Source organism: Ctenocephalides felis, unplaced genomic scaffold, assembly GCF_003426905.1.
Source record: "Ctenocephalides felis isolate EL2017-DRISC unplaced genomic scaffold, ASM342690v1 CF-g0.4_SCAFFOLD_03573, whole genome shotgun sequence".
Lineage (NCBI taxonomy): Eukaryota > Metazoa > Arthropoda > Insecta > Siphonaptera > Pulicidae > Ctenocephalides > Ctenocephalides felis.
Genome location: NW_020539727.1, coordinates 20,816,655 through 20,839,419, shown reverse-complemented (window position 1 = coordinate 20,839,419; position 22,765 = coordinate 20,816,655). Strand labels below are relative to the sequence as shown.

The 22,765-nt window shown below is 29.2% G+C and overlaps 1 protein-coding gene and 1 long non-coding RNA gene across 2 annotated transcripts in view; one reads left to right on the top strand and one right to left on the bottom strand.

Moving 5' to 3' along the window:
• The first annotated feature begins 1,944 nt into the window (after positions 1-1,944).
• LOC113389735 (tyrosine kinase receptor Cad96Ca-like) overlaps positions 1,945-22,765 on the top strand; it is a 52,522-nt gene continuing 31,701 nt past the window's right edge. The window contains exons 1-13 of the mRNA XM_026626749.1: positions 1,945-1,951; positions 5,176-5,441; positions 7,581-7,704; positions 7,790-7,965; positions 8,185-8,337; positions 11,061-11,213; positions 11,355-11,489; positions 18,102-18,279; positions 18,345-18,433; positions 20,336-20,501; positions 20,586-20,683; positions 20,748-20,887; positions 22,023-22,164. Of these exons, the coding sequence (XP_026482534.1) occupies positions 1,945-1,951; positions 5,176-5,441; positions 7,581-7,704; positions 7,790-7,965; positions 8,185-8,337; positions 11,061-11,213; positions 11,355-11,489; positions 18,102-18,279; positions 18,345-18,433; positions 20,336-20,501; positions 20,586-20,683; positions 20,748-20,887; positions 22,023-22,164 (1,827 nt within the window). The remainder of the gene's footprint in view (positions 1,952-5,175; positions 5,442-7,580; positions 7,705-7,789; positions 7,966-8,184; positions 8,338-11,060; positions 11,214-11,354; positions 11,490-18,101; positions 18,280-18,344; positions 18,434-20,335; positions 20,502-20,585; positions 20,684-20,747; positions 20,888-22,022; positions 22,165-22,765) is intronic.
• Positions 12,398-13,523, bottom strand: LOC113389230. The gene is made up of 4 exons (XR_003368230.1): positions 13,091-13,523; positions 12,729-12,941; positions 12,593-12,636; positions 12,398-12,527 (listed from the first exon to the last, which is right to left on the bottom strand). It is a non-coding gene; the product is annotated as an uncharacterized LOC113389230 (long non-coding RNA).

Below are 22,765 nucleotides of genomic sequence, written 5' to 3'. Positions count from 1 at the left end.
GAGACGGGAATAAATTATTATCGGATATTTTGAAAGATTTTTTTGAGAGAATTATATGACTTGCGGATGCTGGGATTTACCGAAGAGAGAGGACTATGACGTGTATTGCAAATAAGTGAAAGTTTTTGCTAAAATACAAATATATATATATATATATATATATATATATATATATATACTAGATGACCCGACAGACGTTGTCCTGTACCCACATCTACGTTTTTTTCAATATCCTTTACTAATATTTACCGTTCAGTTAAAAATAATATTATTGTTTTTCATTCTACTTTATTTTGTCACGTGTTTGACGGTTTTTTTAAATATATTTTTGTTCTGGACTTTACCAATTGATATATACAAATTTGTAGACAATTTTATTATCTTTTTAATGATATATAATAGTAGATAGGCTTTTAAACAAAATTATTTAAAATTAAAGCAAATTATAAAAAAGTCACGAAATAAACTAAGGCCATTTTTATGTGTTATATTTTTGTTATGGACTTTACCAATTGATATATACAAATTTATAGACAATTTTAATATCTTTTCATTAATATATAAAAGTGTATAAGTGTTTAAACAAAATTATTTAAAATTAAAGCAAATTTGAAAAAATCACCAAGTAAACGAAAGGTTTGTTTTGTCATGTGTTTAACGATTTTTTTAAATATATTTTTGTTATGGGCATTATTAATTGATATGTACAGATTTATAGATAATTTAAGATATACATGTTCCAACAAAATTATTCAAAATTAACGCAAATTATAAAAATGTTACCAAATATAATATAACTAAATTTCTGTCACCAAGTACACCAAAGTTGTTTGTCATATATAAGTTGTTTGAGGATTTTTTTTAAGTATAATAATGAGAAATTGGTTGTTTTTTTTTCAATGGATTTTTTTCATAAAATTATGAGCTTTTTGAAAATCGTTTGTACTAAAGTTGTGGTATTTTCTAGAATTCATCATGATCTCTTATACCAAGTTAATTTTAGAGGGAATATAATCCTTATTTGTTTTTAATGTCAAACAATGCCTTAAATATTTTCAATGTCAATCAGTGATAAGCGGTTTTTTGTAATTTTTTCCATTTATTTCTACAATCTAACTAGATTTTTATGAACCAAAAAATCTTAGAAAATTTTCTTAACAAACTTCAGGAATATTTATGAAAATCCGAATAATAGTTAGGAGGATTAACCTTTCATATCCCATTACAGAAGAATTTTATATATAAGATATAATTTCCTTAGTATCGAATTACAACACTCAAATTCTTGATAATTTCTTATCAATGATCGATTCCTTTTGATGATGATCAAATATCCTTTTTCCAAGACAAATATTTATTTTTGATCTGTAAAAGGAATGAGCAATCAATCCACTTACTAAAAAGGACTCGAAGGAGAGAGTCCTTATATCAATTAAGGACTTGTCTGGGAAAAAGGGCCGGTTGAGACTTTTAGGGGATGAGAATTTATATAGTCATATAAATTTTAATTTATAAAATAATTTATTCATTGCAGATATAACTAATTTGTGAACAAAATATAAATTAACTGTTTACAAAATTAATTTCATTCATTTATTCATAACAATACCCAAATCAATTTTAAACAAAAAAATCATTTAAATTTTGCGCGCGGATAAAATCACGATTTGCAATTGTAAAATCATGATTTACAATTCATTCATTAATGCAATTATTAGCAAAAATTACACAAAATCAAATGCAATTTTCAACAATATGCATTTTAATTAAATCCATTCAGAGAATATACTAACTAACAAGACATAATAATTATTCGTGTGCGGTTTTCTCGGACAGAGTTTACGGTTTCATTAAAACCGCAAAACTAGAATCGCAATTCTAGAATAACATTTGATGTAATACTAAGTCTAGTCGTTAAAATAGTGATTAAAATCATTTGTGGTAATGGACTGTTAGTCAGGGCAGGTGGCGAGTAGATAATAAAAGTTTGATGGTTTTGTGCTTTTTTGCTATTTTTTTTGTAACTTTTAAATGGTTCGTTTGATGTCAATGAAATATTAGGAAAATTTGTTCAGAATTCAATTCTCAATAATATTTACTAATATTGTAGTGACCTACAGCAACTCGGTATACCCTAAAATCGCAATTGAAAATGCACCATGATTCCAGACGAATTAGTATGGCTTTAAACACAATTGCCCTTCAGGACATTTATTTATTGTAACTCTTGTAATTTCTGAGTAGCAATTCAATAGATGTTATTAGTTTTTTGAAATCATATTTTATTAAACAAAAAAACAATTAGAATATTTAAAATTAATTAATTAAAATGGCTCGGAACAGATAATACACGAGTTTAGCTTAATTGTTTTTAAAACTATAATTGATATTACCAAGTATGTATCAACATGTATCTAATATTAATTTAATGAATGTTTTTTATTCAAAAATGTATTGTTTTTATCCATTCAAAAATTTTCCTTTTACTATCAAAAATATTTTTATTCTTATATGTGAAAATGATGCATGAATAACAAATAATTATTTTCAAAGTTATTTAATCAAGATAAACTATTATTTTTTAGTTCTACGAATCAAAATTAAAATAATTTTGTTTACTATCTATAAAATTGAACAATAAATAAATTCAGTCTAATACTGCTCTAAATAACACTAAATTTGCGAATAAATTACAGAATATTCGAGCAAAATTTTATTTTTTATATAAAATTCGAAAACCGGTTAAAACCGTTTTTTTTTAGTAAAATTAAAATTCGAAAACCGGTTTTCTGAAATGTCGGTTTTTGTATAAATCCTATTACGACACATATTATGACACATATTAAACGGAATACTCCTGCTTTACAAAAAACTTAATATTTTTTCTCTATGTTCATTTTTATTTATTTCCTTTTATTTAAAAATTCAACTAAATATGAATGTATTAGTCATAAGAGTTACCGGGTTTAAAAATAAAAATACCGAAATACCGGTACTAGGGTTTATACAAAAACCGACATTTCAGAAAACCGGTTTTCGAATTTTAATTGTACTAAAAAACCGGTTTTAACCGGTTTTCGAATTTTATGTAGAAAATAAATTTTTACTCGAATATTCTGTAATTCATCCGCAAATTTAGTGTATTTTAGAGCACTATTTGACTGAATTTATTTATTGTTTAATTTTATAGATAGTAAACATAAATATTTTAATTTTAATTAGTAAAACTAAAAATAATAGTTTATCTTGATTAAAAAACTTTGAAAATAGTTATTCGTTATTCATGCGTCATTTCTACATATAAGAATGGTAAAGAAAAGTATTCGAATAAATAAAAATAAAACATTTTTAAATAAAAAAATGCATTAAATTAAAAAAATAATAAAAAAATATTATATAAATGTTGATACATACTTGTTAATATCAATTTTAGTTTTAAAAAGAATTAAGCTAAACTCGGGTATTGTCTGTTCCCAGCAATTTTAATCAATTATTTTTAAACATTCTAAGTGTTTTTTTTGTTTAATAAAATATGATTTCAAAAAAATGAGAACGTCTATCGAATTGCTACTTAAACGTATCTTTTGTTTACTCTCAAAATTTCCTGACCAAATTATGCTTAATTGTTTTTAAAGCCTGATATAATAATTCTAAGTTTTTTGTTCTTTAGTTTGTGGCTTCTAGGGTTTAAAACTCTTTTTTTTTTTAAGTTTGAGTAGAGGAAGTTACTTCTTTAAGAAGAAGTCACACTGATTTAAATTAATATATACACTGGTATAAAAATCTAAATTAATATATACAAAACCTTTCTGGGAACCATTACAGACTGATAAGATATCAAATGCTATTGAACCGATTTGATTTCTAGAATCAAAACGCTTTCATCTATCTTTTATATTTGGCTATATTTGTCATTTTCCATTTAAACAGTAAAAACCGGCTTTTTTCACTAAAAAACCGGTTTTTAAATTTCGTAATTTTCGCCAAAAAACCGGTTTTTGAAAACCGATAAACCCTAGTACTAATCATAAGGTTTGCTAATTGCTACTGGTATTATTATAAAATCTACATAATTGGACTTAATATTAATGCATTTTAATGTGACTAACAGGTTTAAATACTAAAGTTTTTATAAAAAAAAAATTAGTTATTTCGTCTAATCAATTCAGTTTTCACTGTTTTTAAATATTTCAGTATTACTTCCAATAGCACTAATAATCACATATACTAAATTGATATTTAATTAGTTGTAAGTGGAATTCTGTCTTGAGGCAATTATGGTATCGTGCCTTAAGGCAAATTGCTGGAACTTCCCGTACCGTAACGAAATGTTCGAGGAATACTGAATGTTTTCAAATAGTTTATTATAAATATTGTAACATTGTCTAATATTTATAAGAATTATATAAACTGAATTGCAGAGTTGAAATTATTTGTAAAGATATTAGAACTATAGTCAGAATTAAAAATAAAATCTGAAATATTTTCGATATATAAAAAACTAAAAAAAAAAAAAATGGAACAAATTTTTTTTTCCAAAATCAATTATTTTGTTAAGACAAGCAGAAAGTTCTTTGAATCATTTAAATAGGACGCTTAGTTCTCTCAAAAACTGCCATTTTTTACATATTTAGCTCCGTATTTTCAAAATGGCCGGGCCTGCCTTTGCCAAAAACTAATAAACACTTCTCCCAATCATTACTAATTGAATGCTTTTTAGATCATTCAAATCGGATACTTTGTTCTCTCGAAAATTCGATTTCTATTTTCTGCACTCTTTGCACGGTTGATCCGTGCGTCCTAAAACGTGACTGGAAATTTGTATCCATACATACATACACACACACACACACACACATCCATTTTTTCTGAGGTATGCCAAAACGTTCAGAAACCTTCAAAACGTCGAGAAATGTAAAAATTTTCAATTCCGATTTTTGGCCCATTACAATAACTTACCCTACGGGAAGTTAAAAAATGTTATCAATAATTTACATATGTAAGTAAATATTAAATTAACTTATCAAAGAAGGTTATTACTGGTTTTACAAGGGAAAATACCGAAATACCAGTATTTATTAATTATTCATATCTAGTATGTGTCATTGTGTCCTTTCTCCTAGGCCTCTAATATTTACTCCAAACAAATTTCAACCAATTTCTGTCCTTTTCCAGTGAACAGCCAATCGGTTAGCGAGAACACTCCGCCAATAATGCGCCTGGACAGAAATTGGCGAGTGAGCAGCGCCGAGCCGATAGGCAGCGTCATAGTCCGAGTAAGGGCCGAAGACGCCGAAAACGATCGACTGACCTTCGGCATAGAGCCGATTTCAAGGGACTCGAATTTGGGAGGACTTTCGGGAAACGTCGAAAGGGACATCCCTTTTGAAATCGATCCCGACACGGGAGTCGTCACTTTGACTAAGAGCTTGAAAGACAGGGTGAGTAGAAAGGATTGATTTGTAATAAAAAAAAAGTGCGCGTAAGGATCAAACGCGATTGAAGTAAAACTTATTTGCTACTGTACAAGATGGCATTTAAGTGAAAATAAATACATTATATAATAATTTTGAATAATGTTTATTAGTAATATGGTAACACTCGTGATGCACACATTTATTAGTGTCGACAATCATTATACACATTTATATAATGATAAATTATAAATTATATATTTATAATAGCATTAAAAATATGTATAATATTTACAAACAATAATGTAATCAAAGTCATACTTGAGATATGACATGATCGGTTTAAAGTAATTGCTGATTAATAAATTCTATAATATTCGTTCACACAGTGGATTATATTAAGCAACGCCTAAACAAATATTGTTTTTGCAAATTCACTCATCTTGTAACAATTGTGTTTGAAGAACTTCATGTAATTCAAATTAGCATACATTAATTGACTACTTTTTCGATGGTGATATAGTCTCATTCTTTGAACAGCTGTAATATCTGTCTTGCCTAAAAAATTGAAGCCATACTTTTATATTTGTTTTATTTATCAAGCCCTGCACGTGGCTTGATCTATGAATTATTTACTTTTTTATGTGAACGTTAATGCAATGATCATCATCAATATTACGAGGTAATAAATCAATCATATTATTAACGTCAACAGGCACATTTATAATTTGGCCAAACATTCCAAATTGTCTATTTGCATGTCGCAATCGTCTGATTTGCATGAAACACAACCTAGGTGAAATTAATCTTTCAGATACAGTATCTAGTTTAGGTAGATAATTTGGTTTAGGTGAAAATACAAACCTGTTAAATTTATAGAAAGTGCGAATTTTACCCGAATTTAATGCCTTTCGACAAGTTTGACATCCAACCTGATTATTTGAATCAATATTCAAAAAAACATTATTAAGAATTTGTTTTTGAGCATCATTTGATATTTCTAAGTCACTTTGAAACCAAAGTCGATCACACACAAAACATACATAGCCAAAGCTATCATTTGTAAATTATTTTTTAAACAATTTTCGTGCATTTCTAAACAAATTGAAGTCTTTATATGGAAGTTCAAATACTTCATTTGACTCTTGCAAAAGATCAGTTCTTATCACAATATATACAGAATCATCAATTTGCAATTGACGTGATGTAGTTGCTGTATCAGAAAAAGTTACAGCAGTACTTTCATCTAAAAAGATAACAGAATAATATATTCAAATGTGAATAGTTGAAACGTTTTTCGGGAGTCAAATAGCGAAAAAATATTCCTACTTATGCCAACATCTAAATTGATACCTGGCACAAGATTTTATAGTAAATTGGCAGTAACCGATTATTTTCCTGCAGTTGTTTTGTTTGACGATGTAATGTTGATCTTTCAGAGTTTGAACATGCATCAATATTTATAATTACTATTATAATAAATTAATATTATTCTTCATAGCCATCATAAAAGATAAACATGTAAACTTACGTTAAATTGCCAATGAAGAAATATTGTTTCCACAATTTCACTTATCATGTAATTGTGTTTGTAGAACTTCATTATTGGCTGCTTGTTTATTTTGACTATTTCGCTGGCGATACAGTTTCATTCTTTGAGCAAGTTTAGTATCTGTCTTGCCTATAAAAATATTTTCCATTTTAGTAATAACCTCAAAGGTATATAGAAACCTCGAATAACTCGAATAATACAAATTACTTCAATAAACTTATATTTCTTACGCAGCGCAGATTTTCCTTTGTTTCATTATTTGCGATCATTTGCACTACAGTTATTTATGAGGGACGAAATAAAATATTCTTCCGATCCTGACATTTTTATTAACTCACAAGTCAGAATTTATACCACTGTTTAACCTTAAAAAGTTTTGACATAACACCGGAAATTTGAACAATATGCTTCGTGCTTTCGGTGACGTATGATGGACGTATGCACGTATAAAGCACGCTTTCGGTGACGCACGCACGTATAAATTAACCAATGACTCTTACTTCACCTTGGCGTAACAGTTTCCGTTGCATTTGTACGGATTTACACCCATGTTGCGCCTAAAGAAGTTTTACTTCAAAAATATGGTATTGATATTTTTTAAATTTTTTATCCAGGGTGGCCAAAACTTTTTTCTGTACGTCACTGTGTTTGATGGCCAATTGAAGGCCAAAAATGAAGTCTATGTTAATATTGTTGACTCTGATAAACCTACCAAAGTTGTTGCTCCACACAACCAAGGTGAGATTTTGTAAATTCTTCTTATTGATTTAATTTATTTTTTAATGTAGTATTACTAATGAATATGTTTTTTTTTTTTGATCAGCTCCTCCACCGCCACCAAGGATACCACCATTTCTATCAGTACCAGGTTACAACAATCGTCCTCCAATATCACCACCAGATTTGAACGTTTTTTTAAATAATAATAATATAAATATAAACCAAGAAGGAGTTGGGGTTGTAGAGCCAAGTGTTGTCAAAAAAGATGGCCCAAAAATGGTGAGTAGATAATGGATCTAATCTCTGTTACTAAATATTTCAAAATTTTTAAAGAAACTTTAGTAAATTTACAAATTGGAATCAAAGTAGATAGATTGATGTATCAGTTACCAAAATTTTATAAGTGTAGTACAAACGGTACAGCCATAAAAAATTATGGCACATCATATTTTAATACTAAGTATCATTTTCTTTAACAATTTTTTATCTATTTTGCAGACAAATGCATCTCCCAATTCAACCAAACTTCTACCATCAATCGATTTCCATCCCTTACCAGCAAATACCACAACTGTTGGGGTAACTGACACCAATTTTGGCAACCAAACTTTGGGGGATGATTTGGATAATGAAGATGATACCACGACAAAGGTAAAAATTTAATATAATTATAAATTTTAAAATAAAAAATTTAATTTCAAAAAGAATTGAAAAATCACTGGTGGTACCTTGGTAGTTTTTGGTGAATTTTTGTCGTTGATGAAAAAAATTGTTGGGAAATTTGATAGTATAAGTATTTAGAGGTTGAAGTAGGTAGATTTGTGTACCAGTTTGTGAATTTTTTCGAAAAATAATAAATTATAAAATAAAATATTTAATCGTGGTTATATCCAGGATGAAACACCATTGGTGGTACCATGGTAGTTTTTGTAAAATTTTGTCTTTGATGAAAAAAATTGTGGGAAAGTTTGATAATTTTAGTAATGGATGTTGAAGTAGGTAGATTTGTGTACCAGTTTGTGATTTTTATTGAAAAAAACAGTAAATTCTAAAATGAAAAAATTTAATTATGGTGAAAACCACGATGAAAACCTACTGGTAGTACCATGATAGTTTTTGTAATTTTTTGTCGTTGTTAAAAAAATTGTGGGAAAGTTTGATAATTTTAGTAATGGAGGTTGAAATAGGTAAATTTGTATACCAGAAATTTTTGGGAAAAATAATAAATTCTAAAATAAAAAATTTAATTGTGGTTACATTTAGGATGAAAGACTACTGGTAGTACCATGGTAGTTTTTGTAATTTTTTGTCGTTGATGAAAAAAAATGCAAAAAAGTTTGATAATTTTAGTAAAGGAGGTTGAACTAGATAGATTTGTGTATCATTTTGTAAAATTTTTTGAAAAAAATAATAAATTCTAAAATGAAAAATTTAATTGTGGTTATATCCAGGATGAGAGACCACTGGTAGTACCATGATAGTTTTTGTAATTTTTTGTCGTTGTTAAAAAAATTGCAAGAAAGTTTGATAATTTAAGTAATAGAGGTTGAATTAGGTAGATTTTTGTACTAGTTTGTGAAATTTTAGAAGTGTAGTACAAACGGTGCGTGCAGGATCACGTCTTGAAAACAAGCAAAAGATTACTTATGGTGTGAGGAATGTAGTAGGTTTTGTAAGTTGTTATAAATAATTCAAAATTTTATGTGGAAGATTCCAAATTTTAGTATTTTCTTTCAATGAGGATAGTTTGTTGTACTAGTTGTCAAAATATTAGGAGTGTAATACAAACGGTGCGTCCAAAAAGAGTTTCTAAACATCTGTACAAGTCCTAATGATGTTTTGACCTAAGGAAGATTTTTTGGGCGATTGATGTGGTAGTTTTTGTAAGTTGCTGTGAATATGTCAAGATTTTGCAAAAATGTGTACTAATTTTAATGTTTAGGATTAAAGTAGATAATTTGGTGCACTAGTTGTCAAAATATTAGGAGTGTAATACAAACGGTGCGTGCAGGTCTACGTTTCGAAAATAAGCAAAAGATTATTTTTGGTACTAGTGACGTTTTCAAATTTTAGTAATTGGAGTCGAAGTGGATAGTTTATTGTTCCAATTGTCAAAATTTCAGGAGTGTAGTACAAACGGTGCGTGCAGGACCACGTTTTGAAAACAAGCGAAGGATCACTTATGGTTCTAATGACATAGTAGTTTATGTAAATTGTTGTAACTATTTTCATATTTTGTTAGAAATTGTACTAATTTTAGTATATAGTATCTAAGTAGATATATTGATGTACATATTACCACAATTTCAGTACTGTAGCGCCAACGGTGCGTCCAAAAACAGTTCCTAAACATCTGTACAAGTCTTAACGAGGTTTGGACCTACGGAAGATTGTTTACACTTATACAATAGGACGTAAAGTTTTAAGCTCCAAATTTATTGAATACAATACACAAAATATTGATAACAATATTTGCTACATAAAATTCATTCCAGTGGTTCCCAAATTTTTAATAAAATTTTCACTTGGCACCAAATCGATCACCAAAACTAAGCATCACCTACTTCAATCATTTGTAAAATTTGGACGTGCATAATAGAACGTAGAGTTTAAGCCTCCAAAATTATCAAATACAATACACAAAATATTGATAACAATATTTGCTACATTAAATTTATTCCAGTGGTTCCCAATTTTTTAATAAAATTCTTATTTATCATCAATTCAAACACCAGAACTAGTCACCACCTATTCCAATCATTTATAAAATTTGGACGTGCACAATAGAACGTAAAGTTTAAACCTCCGAAATTATTGAAAACGATACACAAAATATTAATGACAATATTTGCTACATTAAATTTATTCCAGTGGTTCCCAAATTTTTAAAAAAATCCTCATTTGTCATCAACTCTAACACCAGAACTAGTCATCACCTACTCCAATCATTTATAAAATTAGACGTGCACAATAGAACGTAAAGTTTAAGCCTCCAAAATTATTGAAAACAGTACACAAAATATTGATGACAATATCTGCTACACTAGATTTACTCCAGTGGTTCCCAATTTTTTAATAAAATTCTTATTTGTCACCAAATCGAACACCCAGAACTAGTCATCACCTACTCTAATCATTTATAAAATTTGGACGTGCACAATAGAACGTGAAGTTTAAGCCTCCAAAATTATTGAAGACGATACACAAATATTGATAACAATATTTGCTACAATAAATTTACTCCAGTGGTTCCCAACTTTTTAATAAAATTCTCATTTCTCACCAATTTGAACTCCAAAACCAGGCATCACCTACTCCAATCATTTATAAAATTTGCCAGATTTTTTATTTACCTTATTTTTATTATTTTTTAGATTCCAGCTATGGTAACATACAATTTTACGATCACTGTTATACCAATGGCAATTGTAGCAGTGGTTTCCATTTTGGGGTCCGGATTTGTTTTTTTGTGCCGAAAGAAATTGTGCATGTGGAGGAATGGCAAAGTCGATAAAAATAATGAAGAGGTGCGTAAATTGATTACAAATAGTAATTATTACTTGAAATTGATTTTAGCCTGAAATTTATCGCATTTTTTCGATTTGATTTACTATGTTATCTTATTTTGACTCCAATATTCTAACTTTCATTATATATTTTTTTTCCAGAGTAAAGATCCTTCTGGAGGCATAGCCCTTCAGGAGGCCCCAAGTGATGCTTCCATGGGCAACTGGAGGGCTCCAAGGGCCACTTCAAACAGATATGAACCTTGGGACCAACAAGGATCCAGGATTTTGGCCCAGGTAAGGAACCATATTAACATGGTCAACCTAATTTGATAAATTGCTTTTGATATATTATTCAGTTTGTGTTGCTGTTTTGAAGTATACAGAGTTGTTGTAGGGCCTCATGTTGTTAGACAAAGTTTTTGATGAATTAATTTTGAACCTATTTGTTCAATACGACTTTTATGTAAATCGAATGGTTTAGAAGTTATTGAATATCTAATGCATAATTGTACCTTAACTAATGTAAAGATTTGGACTACTACTCTGTTGGACTTAAGGGGCACAACTAGTGTGAAATTTTCAAAGAATCGAATTTTCAATTTTTCCATATTTCGATAGCTTATACCTTTAAAATAACATACCAAAATTTTAAATCGATATCTTAAATAGTTTTTGAGTCACAGCCATTTAAAGAGTATATATATATATAATATATAGTATCCCGACTGGAAATTGAAGTATGGCGCGGATCAGGGCTGCCCTAAATTAAGTAGGGTCCCAGTGCGGCAACCGTACTTGGCCCCTATGCGATATGTAACGCCTTGCCGGATAAGGTCTGTGTTGGGCAAACTGTTCCGGGCCCTAATCGAAAATATGAAATGGCCCCTATAAAAATATCGAACTTGGCCCTTAACTTAAAATAAGCATATGGCCCTGAAAATAATATGTGATATGGCCCTGAAAAATATATTTGATATGGCCCTGAAAAATATATTTGATGCGGCCCTGAAAATAATATGTGATATGGTCCTGAAAAATATATTTGATATGGCCCTGAAAAATATATTTGATGTGGCCCTGAAAATAATAATTGGCATGGCTCATAAAAAATGCATATGCTAAATTTTTTTTATTAATTCTTTTGATAACAATATTTTAATATATAATAACAATAAATAACAAATGTTAATTAGGTTTTATTGGTCCGCCTATGATCTCTCCCATTCTCCCAATCACGGGAATAATTTATAACCTTCCCGAGGGCTTGGTTAAATGCTTGCTCTTTAATAGGGCTCAACTGCGGATTTTTAATTGATTCAGTTGTCATTATACCTGTAACAAAATGTATAGCCATAAATAATAAAATCATCTATGTGTACTGTGTGAATAATACCTACCATATAAACACTTCACAAGTTCACTGTCTTTAAGACATTAAACACTAAAAAAATAAAAACTAAAAATTAAAATTAAATAATTCGATAATAATAAAAAGAAAAATACACGATAACTTGTTAACAAGAATACACTTACTTGAAGCATTGCGCGACTTATTGCCTAAATTTATGTTACATTCCGACAACTGATGATCGACGTTATTCTGATTTACAAAACGCCCTTTATTCAAGCGGTATTGTTTTTTCAGAACATCTTGCCTTCTGTTTATGGTTTCTTCATTGTCCGTAGAAAACGCATATTCCTTTTGTTGCAATATTTTTAACTTTTCCAAGGCAATTTAATATGTATCTGAAATTACAACTCAAATCAAAGATATGTTTATATATATATATATATATATATATATATATATATGTGTGTGTGTGTGTGTGTGTGTGTGTGTGTGTTTGTGTGTATATAACAAAATACACAATACGTAGTTGATCAATAATACTTACTCGCGTAATCTCGTACATCCACCTCATGAAGACCCCAATTATCCGATGCTGGTGCCGCCCGACGCTTCACCAAATCTTGAAGAAGAAGTAAATTTTCTCCCGATAGCTCATAATTATTTAAAAATGGGCATTCGAATTTATCTTATCCTTCATTATATATCAACCAATCCACCGGCACTACATCGATACTCTATTTTCACTTGTATCATTGAGAAATAAAACAACACAATACACTACTTTTCCACTGATTATTAAACGATAATTACACGACGTTCTTTTAAAACAAATAAAAATATATCGTAATAATATTTCGTAATTTTCGCACTTCCTATTAAACACATAACGACCGCTTAGCTTGGCATTCAGTAATGAACTAAAAAACTAACAATGGTCCTCTTTGATAGAAGATGAAGTTCTTACATACATGTATTGGTGCCTCGATCGTATTCCATATTATCAATCAATGGTTTATATAATATGATATGCAACGGCGCGATGATGATCTCTTTCTCTGCATTCAATATATACTATATATATATATATATATATATATATATATATATATATATAATAAATTTTTATGGGTCGTCGAATAAAAAAATTAATGTTCTATTAATTTTTTTACGTAGAACTTCAATATTAGATCTATTTGAACTAATATCAGTATTTCTGTCCACATAAAAAAATTGTTCGAAATAATATTTGACAAAATGTTTGTTGCCTATTCGTACTATATGAGCAATCATAAATGTATATTGTTCACAATCTGCTGTACGCCGGCATCTATAAAGTTAACGTGTGACATAGCGCCGATCTTTCTTACTCTTGCCCACTCTATTTCATTCGATGTTAATGTTTAGCAGTATTTAGAATATGTTAAAATGAAATGTAAAACTTTTGATATTTATTATTGAAGTAAAATTATGTAAATTTATTTCAGTTTTTCTACTTGTCCTATGTCAAGGTCCTATGCTTTAGATAGACCAAGTACGCATAAGAAAAAGGTCATCGATCCTGTTTCTGATTGTTACACTTTCGATACTCGATATGAGTTAATATTCATGTATAGTCTAGACTCTAAAATGAATAAATACGATATATGTGTGCTGGACGAATTTTCTAAGAAGGTCCTATATCTTATGCAAACAGTTCACGTACGCAGAATTGATCTTATTATTTCTACTTATTACATTAGATATGATTATTATATATATATATATATATATATATATATATATGTATATATAATTTCAGTGAGGAAACTACTACTATTATTAATAAATTGATCATAACTTATAGTACATTAATTTTTTTATTCGACGACCCATAAAAATTTATATATATATATATATATATATATATATATATATTATATGTCTCACATGACAAAATCGAAAAATAGTAATATAAATAACTTCTAATCACAAAAAGTATTATTTTTATTAAAAAATTATTTTATTGTATTCGCTATAATTTTAATATCTTGTTATATAATCGATTCAATAATTATTTTTATTGTTAATAAATTTTATGTAATTTCCTATCTTTCATGATTTTATTAATTTTATTAAAAAAAAAACACTTTTTGGTTTTGTATTACCATTGGATTTTTTGTTCATAGTTGTATAAAGCTTTCGTAAATTTGTATATTATATTTATAATATATTGATAATAATGAATACGGTATCATGCAGATTATGGAAAGAACGAAGAAATATATTGTTACCGATTACATATTGTTATTATTTATTAATAGTTATTTTTTATAATTCATTTATTGTTTATTATTTATTATTTCTTTATTATTAATTATATAATTTATTTCTATATTTATTTTAGGCTATAACGACAATCATTGATCAATAATACACATTATAATCCTTTTTTTTACAAAATATTAATAAATCAAACTATTTTGATTCTATTGATATTGAATCCTAGTAGGATTCAAATAAAGAATGCAGATAGGGCTTGTCTAAATAATCTGTGGGTAAGCCGTATTAGGGCTCTAATAATGAATTTCCAATACGGACCGTATCATCATATTATGGGCAATACGTATTAGGGGTACAATAGGGCATCCGAATATGGCCCGTTTCAATTATTATAGGGCAATCCGTGTTAGGGCTGAATTCAGGCATGCCTTTTATGGACCCTATTCAAATTACCATATTAGGGCCGCCCATATATGGCCCCTATGAGGGCCATGCACTAAATTCCGTAATACGGACGCCGGAGTAGAGCCTTATAGGGGCCTATAGGGGCCGGACCTGAGTTAGGGCTTGCCGTAACAAATTTCCACTCGGGATAACGATTATTTAATCTTTAAACGCGTTTTTCTCGAAACAGCATTTTCCGAATTTGCTGCAGCGATTACTCAAAAACAAATGATCCGATCACTATCAACTTTTTTTTACATGTTCTAAATATAGTTCTCCGTAAAATGAACTATCGATTTTTTGATCGGATCAAAAATCGAATTTTGGCAGTCCAAAAACGACCAAAATTTTGGGTACAATTCGACTTTTTTTTAAAAAACGCCGTCATTTTGTCAATATTTCATTTTTTTTCTTTATCGTAGTTCATTTTACAGACAATATTATCTAGTTTAACGAGATTTTTTTTTTAAATTTTATCCACGTAGAAGGCCGGAATCACTGCAGCAGTGAAAGGTCTTTATTTGTCGCGCCATTGGAGATCGACGATAACTTAAAGAAAAAATTAATTTTTTTCTTCAAAAATTTTACTAGGTATTCTTAAAATATGTATAAATATATTCCTAAAATTTTGAAATGATTGATAAAGTAGTTTTTTTAATATAGATTCCCAAAAATCACCTTGTTTTTAGGCGGTTACACTAGTTGTGCCCCTTAAAGCACTTTAGAATATTTTATCATTTCCTAATAATGATTTTTTTTCAACATGATGTTTCTATTCAAATAGGTCATATAGTTTTAATTTAACCCCAGTTTTTTATTATCGAATTGTTTCCACGATGTTAGGGAGTTTTTTTCGTACAGATTTGGCTTTGTGCGAAAGTGGTCCGTCCATTAACCCGGAAACAAAAGTATTAAAAACCATGATAAGAGCTCAAAGTATTATCACACATTTTTATTATTGAAAAACACATATTTGATGCTAAAAAATTACATATGAAACTTTAGCCATAACAATTTCTTCAAGTTTCTCTGGTCCTAGCCTAATTACAATAGTGATTTACAGTTTTTTTCAATTTGTTGTAAATATTTTCGGGAGAACGATTATTAAATTTAATGACAGCAGGCAAAGTAAATAAATTGAGGTACCAGGTGACAAAATTACAGATCTGTAATACAAACGGTGCGACCTGGAACACTTTTAGAAATCACCGGTAGAAGTTTTAATCAATCATTATCCATAGTACACATCTGCTAACCAAAGACATTTTTCATTTGTTTTAGCAACAAATTGTACTATTTTTCTAATATCTCAAAAACTAATAAAGTTACTAAAAAACAATATAAGAGGAAAAATAGTTTATAAAATTCTTTAAATGTTTCTTTAAGACAATTTTGTGCTAATATCAATATTTACAACGTTACATTTATTTGAAAGCTTAAATATTTTTGTTTTTCTAAATAATATTTAATACTCATAAACTTTAGAAACTTTGATGTAACAAACGGTACAAAATTGTATTATTTTTCTAATATACGGTTGTCAAATATCTCCCTTCCGCCTTTTTGTATTATAAACCAAGAGCAAAAAAGCGGAAGGGAGATATTTGACAACCTAATATCTCATAAACTAATAAAGTTACTAAAAAACAATATGAGATTAAAAGATAGTTTATAAAATTCTTTAAATGTTTCTTTAAGGCAATTTTGTGCTATTTTCAATATTTACAGATTTACATTCGTTTGACAGCATAAATATTTTTATTCACCATTCAGAAGTTTAAACCAGAAGTTTTATTAATCTTAAGTCTCAAAAATGTTAGTGAAGACAAAAGTTTAGAATATAATTTAGTTTATATATATATATATATAAATTATATTTAAACTGCAATTAGACAACCAAACACTACATAAACTATTAAATTAAAAATAAATAAATAATAAAAAATATAAAAAATAAAAACATAATGAGGTTGTGAAAATTCAAACACCAAAGCAATTTATATAAAAAATAATTAATATTTAAACCTTTGTATGCAAATTAATTGACAATCAAGGTACCAGTCAACAAAATTACAAGTCTGTAGTACAAATAGTGCGCCCTAGACTAGCATTTGAAATCATCAATTGAATCCACTATTGGTAGTACATGGCTTCTTATTATTACCAATTCTTGCCTTTGTTTGCTTACAAAATTCAAATTATCAAAAACAAATGATATATTTTTGACTACAAAGCTATATAAACATGTGTACACACTGTTTTTAAGTCTGGCCTGCGTTCAAACTCAAAAATATTTATGCAAAACCTATTTTATCTCTCTCAAAGCCATAACAATTCCTTCAAGTTTACTCGAATATTGAATTGAATGATACACTTTTGTGTCATATTAGGTTGTCAAATATCTCCCTTCCGCTTTTTTGCTCTTGGTTTATAATACAAAAAGGCGGAAGGGAGATATTTGACAACCTTACATATTATTTATTACCAGAAAGGACTTCAGACAAAAAAGTAAAAAATGAATAATAACATAGAATAGTGTAATAAACTCGTCCTCCAAAAAGACAACCTAAAAATTCAACTTTTTTTTTTTTTTGGCTTTTGATATACATCATAAGGCCAGATGCCATTCATATAATTGTTTACTACAAATTCTCATTAAATAATTAACTTATAAATTAATTTTAGTATTATTAATAAACTTAAATACATATTTATAAATTATTAAATTATTACTAGCTACTAGTGTTTGTACATTGATTGGGAAAATAACATTTTCTTTGAGTAAAATTCAACTTCAACTACTTTTTATCACTACATTTTTTATTATTTTTATCTGATTTTTTTTTCTTCAGGAGGCCAATATAAGTCCATCCTGTACGACAAACCTGGATGCAATTCCTGCCAGGTTTTCGTCCAGGGAACCAATCCAGGATCGTTGGGAATTTCCCAGGCACAAACTTAAAGTCTATGATATTTTGGGCGAAGGTGCATTCGGGCAAGTTTGGCGTTGTGAAGCACAGGACATAGACGGTAAGTTGGTGGAAAATTAATAAAAACACATTTAATATTATGTCTATATATAAATTGTTGTTTAGGCAAACAAGGACCAAGTACTGTAGCTGTAAAGACTTTGAAAGGCAACGCTACTGAAAGGGATAAAAAAGATTTGGAGTCGGAATTACAGGTAAATGTTTTACTAAAATCATCCTAATTTTATTACTATATTTTTAACTTCCCGTAGGGTAGTTATAGTAATGAGCCGAAAATCGAAAATGAACATGTTTGCATTTCTCGAGTTAAAATGACCTTTAGATTGCTGCAATATTATCAAAAGTCAAAAGAATGTTGAAAAAATATCACTTCTACTGGGTTTGCTTTCTAATATCCAACTGTTAATAAAAAAATACTCTAGTTGGTTTTTTATACGTTTAGTTTCTTCAAGAGTTTTTGTACAAAAAAAATCCGGTTTGATTATGTTAAGATTTGGCAAAGTTAGATCCGTGGCGCTAGAGTACGAGCTTTGGTCTCGCAACCCTAGGGATACTGTTATATCATGATGTAATGATATCAGATTTTTGCTTGAGTAAAAAATGCAAATTATTTTTTTAAATTGCAAATTGTCAGGGTTTTACACACATGACGAGTAAACACATCAAGACGCAAAATTCTGCCACTCGTCCATGGCGAGTATATTCGTCAATCACATTTAACCAGTCAAATTATAAATCATAAATACATTTATCATCGAAAATGTGATGAATTTTATAATCAGTTTATATGGATATAAACAGTGGTAAATTACCTAAGTTGATTAAATACAGATTTATTTTATAATCTGTTTAATGAATTTGATTTGTGATTAATTCGATAATATTTATTACACAGATGGAAATAAAAATTATTTTCTGAAAGTTGATTTTTTTACGAATGAAATTTGTGTGTATGTGTTATCAGAAAAATGCAGTACTATCACTTTATCTTATTTTCCTATAATAAATCTTATTTGAATCTCTCTGTGTGTGTCAATGTAAGTTAATTCATTTGAAATCCATTTAATTTAATTACATTACATGAATTAACGTATTGGTAAAATGCTAATTCAAGAATATATTCTAAATGAAGATAGAATAAGATTCTAGTGAAGTAAATATAAAGATTTTAGAAATATGAAAATATAAAAATTCCATCAAACTTTTACCTATTGACTTTTTCTTGATTTTGGCATTTCTCGACGTTTTGAAGGTTTCTGAACATTTTACTGCCATACCTCAGAAAAAAGTGTGTGTGTATGTTTTGTATGTCCGCATTTTTCCGTCCACGTTTTCGGGCGAACGGATCAACCGATTTGAATGGTTTAAAAAACATTCGATTCCTATTGAAAGGGAGATGTGCCAATTAGTTTTTGGCAAAGGCAGGTCCAGCCGTTACGGAGACACGGAGCAAAGAGTGCAGAAAATACAAATCGAGTTTTTGAGAGAAAAGAGTATCGGATTTGAATGATCTATAAAACTTTCTGCTTGTATTGACAAAACAATTGCTATTGAGGATAAAAAATTATAACATCTTTTTTTATTTCCCATAAAATATTTTTGTAATTTTTGGATTAAAAATTCAAAAAATTACCCAGGCTAAGCACAGTCTAAGCGCCACTCCGGTACAAATGTTTACCCAAGTGCGTTTAGACTGTGAAAACTACTGAAAAATGTGAAAATGCCGCCAAGCTAAGCACAATATAAGTGAAAATGTCGCACAGAATTATTTGCAAATGCGTGTAGACTGTGACTATCCGGGAGCACTTTTTCAATTTTGTTTAAATTAGGCAACAATTTTTTTTTTTTGAAATTGAATTCGAAATGAAATGACAATTGTTAATGCTCTGGAGATAAATTGATTTATGATTTACATTTGATTCGCTCAGATATATAACAAGATAGCAAAAATAATGAAAGTTACACTATTTGTAATAATATATTTGAAAACGTTTAAAATTTCTCGAATATTTCATTACGGTACGGAAAGTTTTAGCAATTTGCCTTAAGGCACGGTGCCATACACCACTAGTTATTAAAATGTATTTTTTCTTCAGGTTATGAAACAATTAGGCCCTCATCCAAATGTGGTGAGACTTTTAGGATGCTGCAGCGATCGCCATCCGATTTTAGTAATTTTGGAATTTGTTGCCAAGGGCAAACTTCAGCAGCATTTGAGGGATTCGAGGGCAAATACTGCCAGTGGTGAAGCCAGACATTACGGTAATAATAAAAAATATATTGCTTGTAGAATGAGTTAAGAATTTGTTGGATATTTATTGATGTTTTTGGTCTTTTTTCCCAAAGGTAACACCCATGGAAGTGGAGCAGCCCTGACTTCCAGAGAGTTGACAGCTTATGCTTACCATGTTGCAAGAGGAATGGAATTTTTGACAGCAAAAGGGGTAAGTTTTTATAAAAATCTATCAAAACTTGGTTAAATTTATATATGTATTTTTATCATTTCAGATAATCCATCGAGATTTGGCTGCCAGGAACGTTTTGGTCACCGAAGATGGTGTTTGCAAAGTCGCCGATTTTGGTTTTGCTCGCGATTTGGAGTCTAAACATGTTTACGAGAGGAAAAGCGAAGGAAGACTTCCTATTAGGTAAATATATATATATATAATATATATATATATATATATATATATATACGAGGTCTGTTCAAAAAGTACCCGGAATTTTCGTTTTTTCAAAAAAAATTTATTTATTCGTCTACATTAATGTGGTCCCCTTCAAAGTAGTCCCCCCGAGATATAATACACTTATGCCAGCGTTTTTTCCAATTTTCGAAGCACCCTTGATATTCACTTTTTGATATGTTCTTGAGCACTCTCAGCGATTTTCTTCAATCGAGGAAAACCGCCGTCCTTTCATGGGTCTCTTCAACTTTGGGAATAGGAAAAAGTCACACGGAGCCATATCTGGTGAATTTTTGCACTTTGCAACACTTTATTTCATTTTTTACAAATTCTTTGACTTTTCAATTCTTCCATTGTAAAAATCGCCGAGCTCAGGAAAACACGTTAGCGACTACCACAGACAAAGTAAACAGTGAATATAGCTGAAAATTTCATCATACTTTAGGGGCATGTATACCAACACAATAAAAAAAAAAAATTGACAATCAGACACTCCAGACCCGCGAAATTTAATTATTAGTAATTCCGGGTACTTTTTGAACACACCTCGTATATATATACACCTAAGTCTGTTTCTACACGGTCTTTTTGTACACGGTTTTGATATAACACGGTTTGAAAATTGAATATTTTTAATTTTTTTACACGATTTTATTCCATTTAGCACGATTTGAAATTTTATGTACTTAAATTTTTTTGTCAAATTTAATTTTTGCGATGTATGTTCATATCACAAAAAAGTATTTATGAAAGAAAAAAGTGTGAAACCATCGATAGTATCGATAGTTTGCGAACACTAGCTTAAAGATTTAAGTGAATTCCCCTTTAGCGCGTACAAACAATTTTTACTGGTCAAAGCAAATGTGAATAGCACTAATTTAGGGGAATTATTATTAAAATAAACATGAATTCTTGTTCTTGAAAATTCTGTTTTTCACTAATTTTAATAGGTTTTAGAGAGTAGGACAAATCACCCATTTTTGTATAAGATCAATGTCTTTTTTTACACGGCTTCTTCGGGAACCAATCTCCGTGTAAAAACAGACTTAGGTGTATATATATAATAAATTATATTTTGTGATATCTTTTTTTTTCTTAGATGGATGGCTCCAGAATCCCTCTATGACAACGTTTTCTCAGTCCAATCTGATGTTTGGAGTTTTGGGGTCCTAATGTGGGAAATTGTGACCCTAGGGTCAACGCCTTATCCAGGTTTATCAGCTGCCGATGTCATGAGAAAGGTAATTTATATATATATATATATATATATATATATATATATATCTTCTATATATATATAAATAAGTCGGGTTTTCCTTCCTGACGATTTAACTCCAGAACGCACGAACCGATTTCGATAATTTTGCATTCGTTGCAAAGGTTTCGGGCTCCGCAAGGTTTATAGCTAAGAAAATTAGTGGTGCATGGCATCGTGCCTTAATGCGAGTAATTAAAAATTCGAGTAATGACATTAGTGAGAATTATCAGAATTATGCTTGGTTAAGTCAACGAGCAATTCTTGCCGCAAAGAATAATGATGTACACGCACTGAATTTCACCATTCAGTGAAACGGATAATTTGCAGATTCACTTTCATTTACTTAGAGAAGTTCAATTAAAAACACTTTATTTTTGTAATTGAAATAAATTCATTACTGTTGTATAATAAAATCAAATTTTTCCCTTTCAAATATAAAACAAACAAAAAATTTCTTCATCTTTCTCACGAAACCATTTCTTCATCTTTCTGGTGGCGAAACGGAGTTCGTCGAGTTTGCTAGTATATATATATATATATATAATTTTTGAGTTATTTGATAAAAACCAAAAAATGTCCCGAAT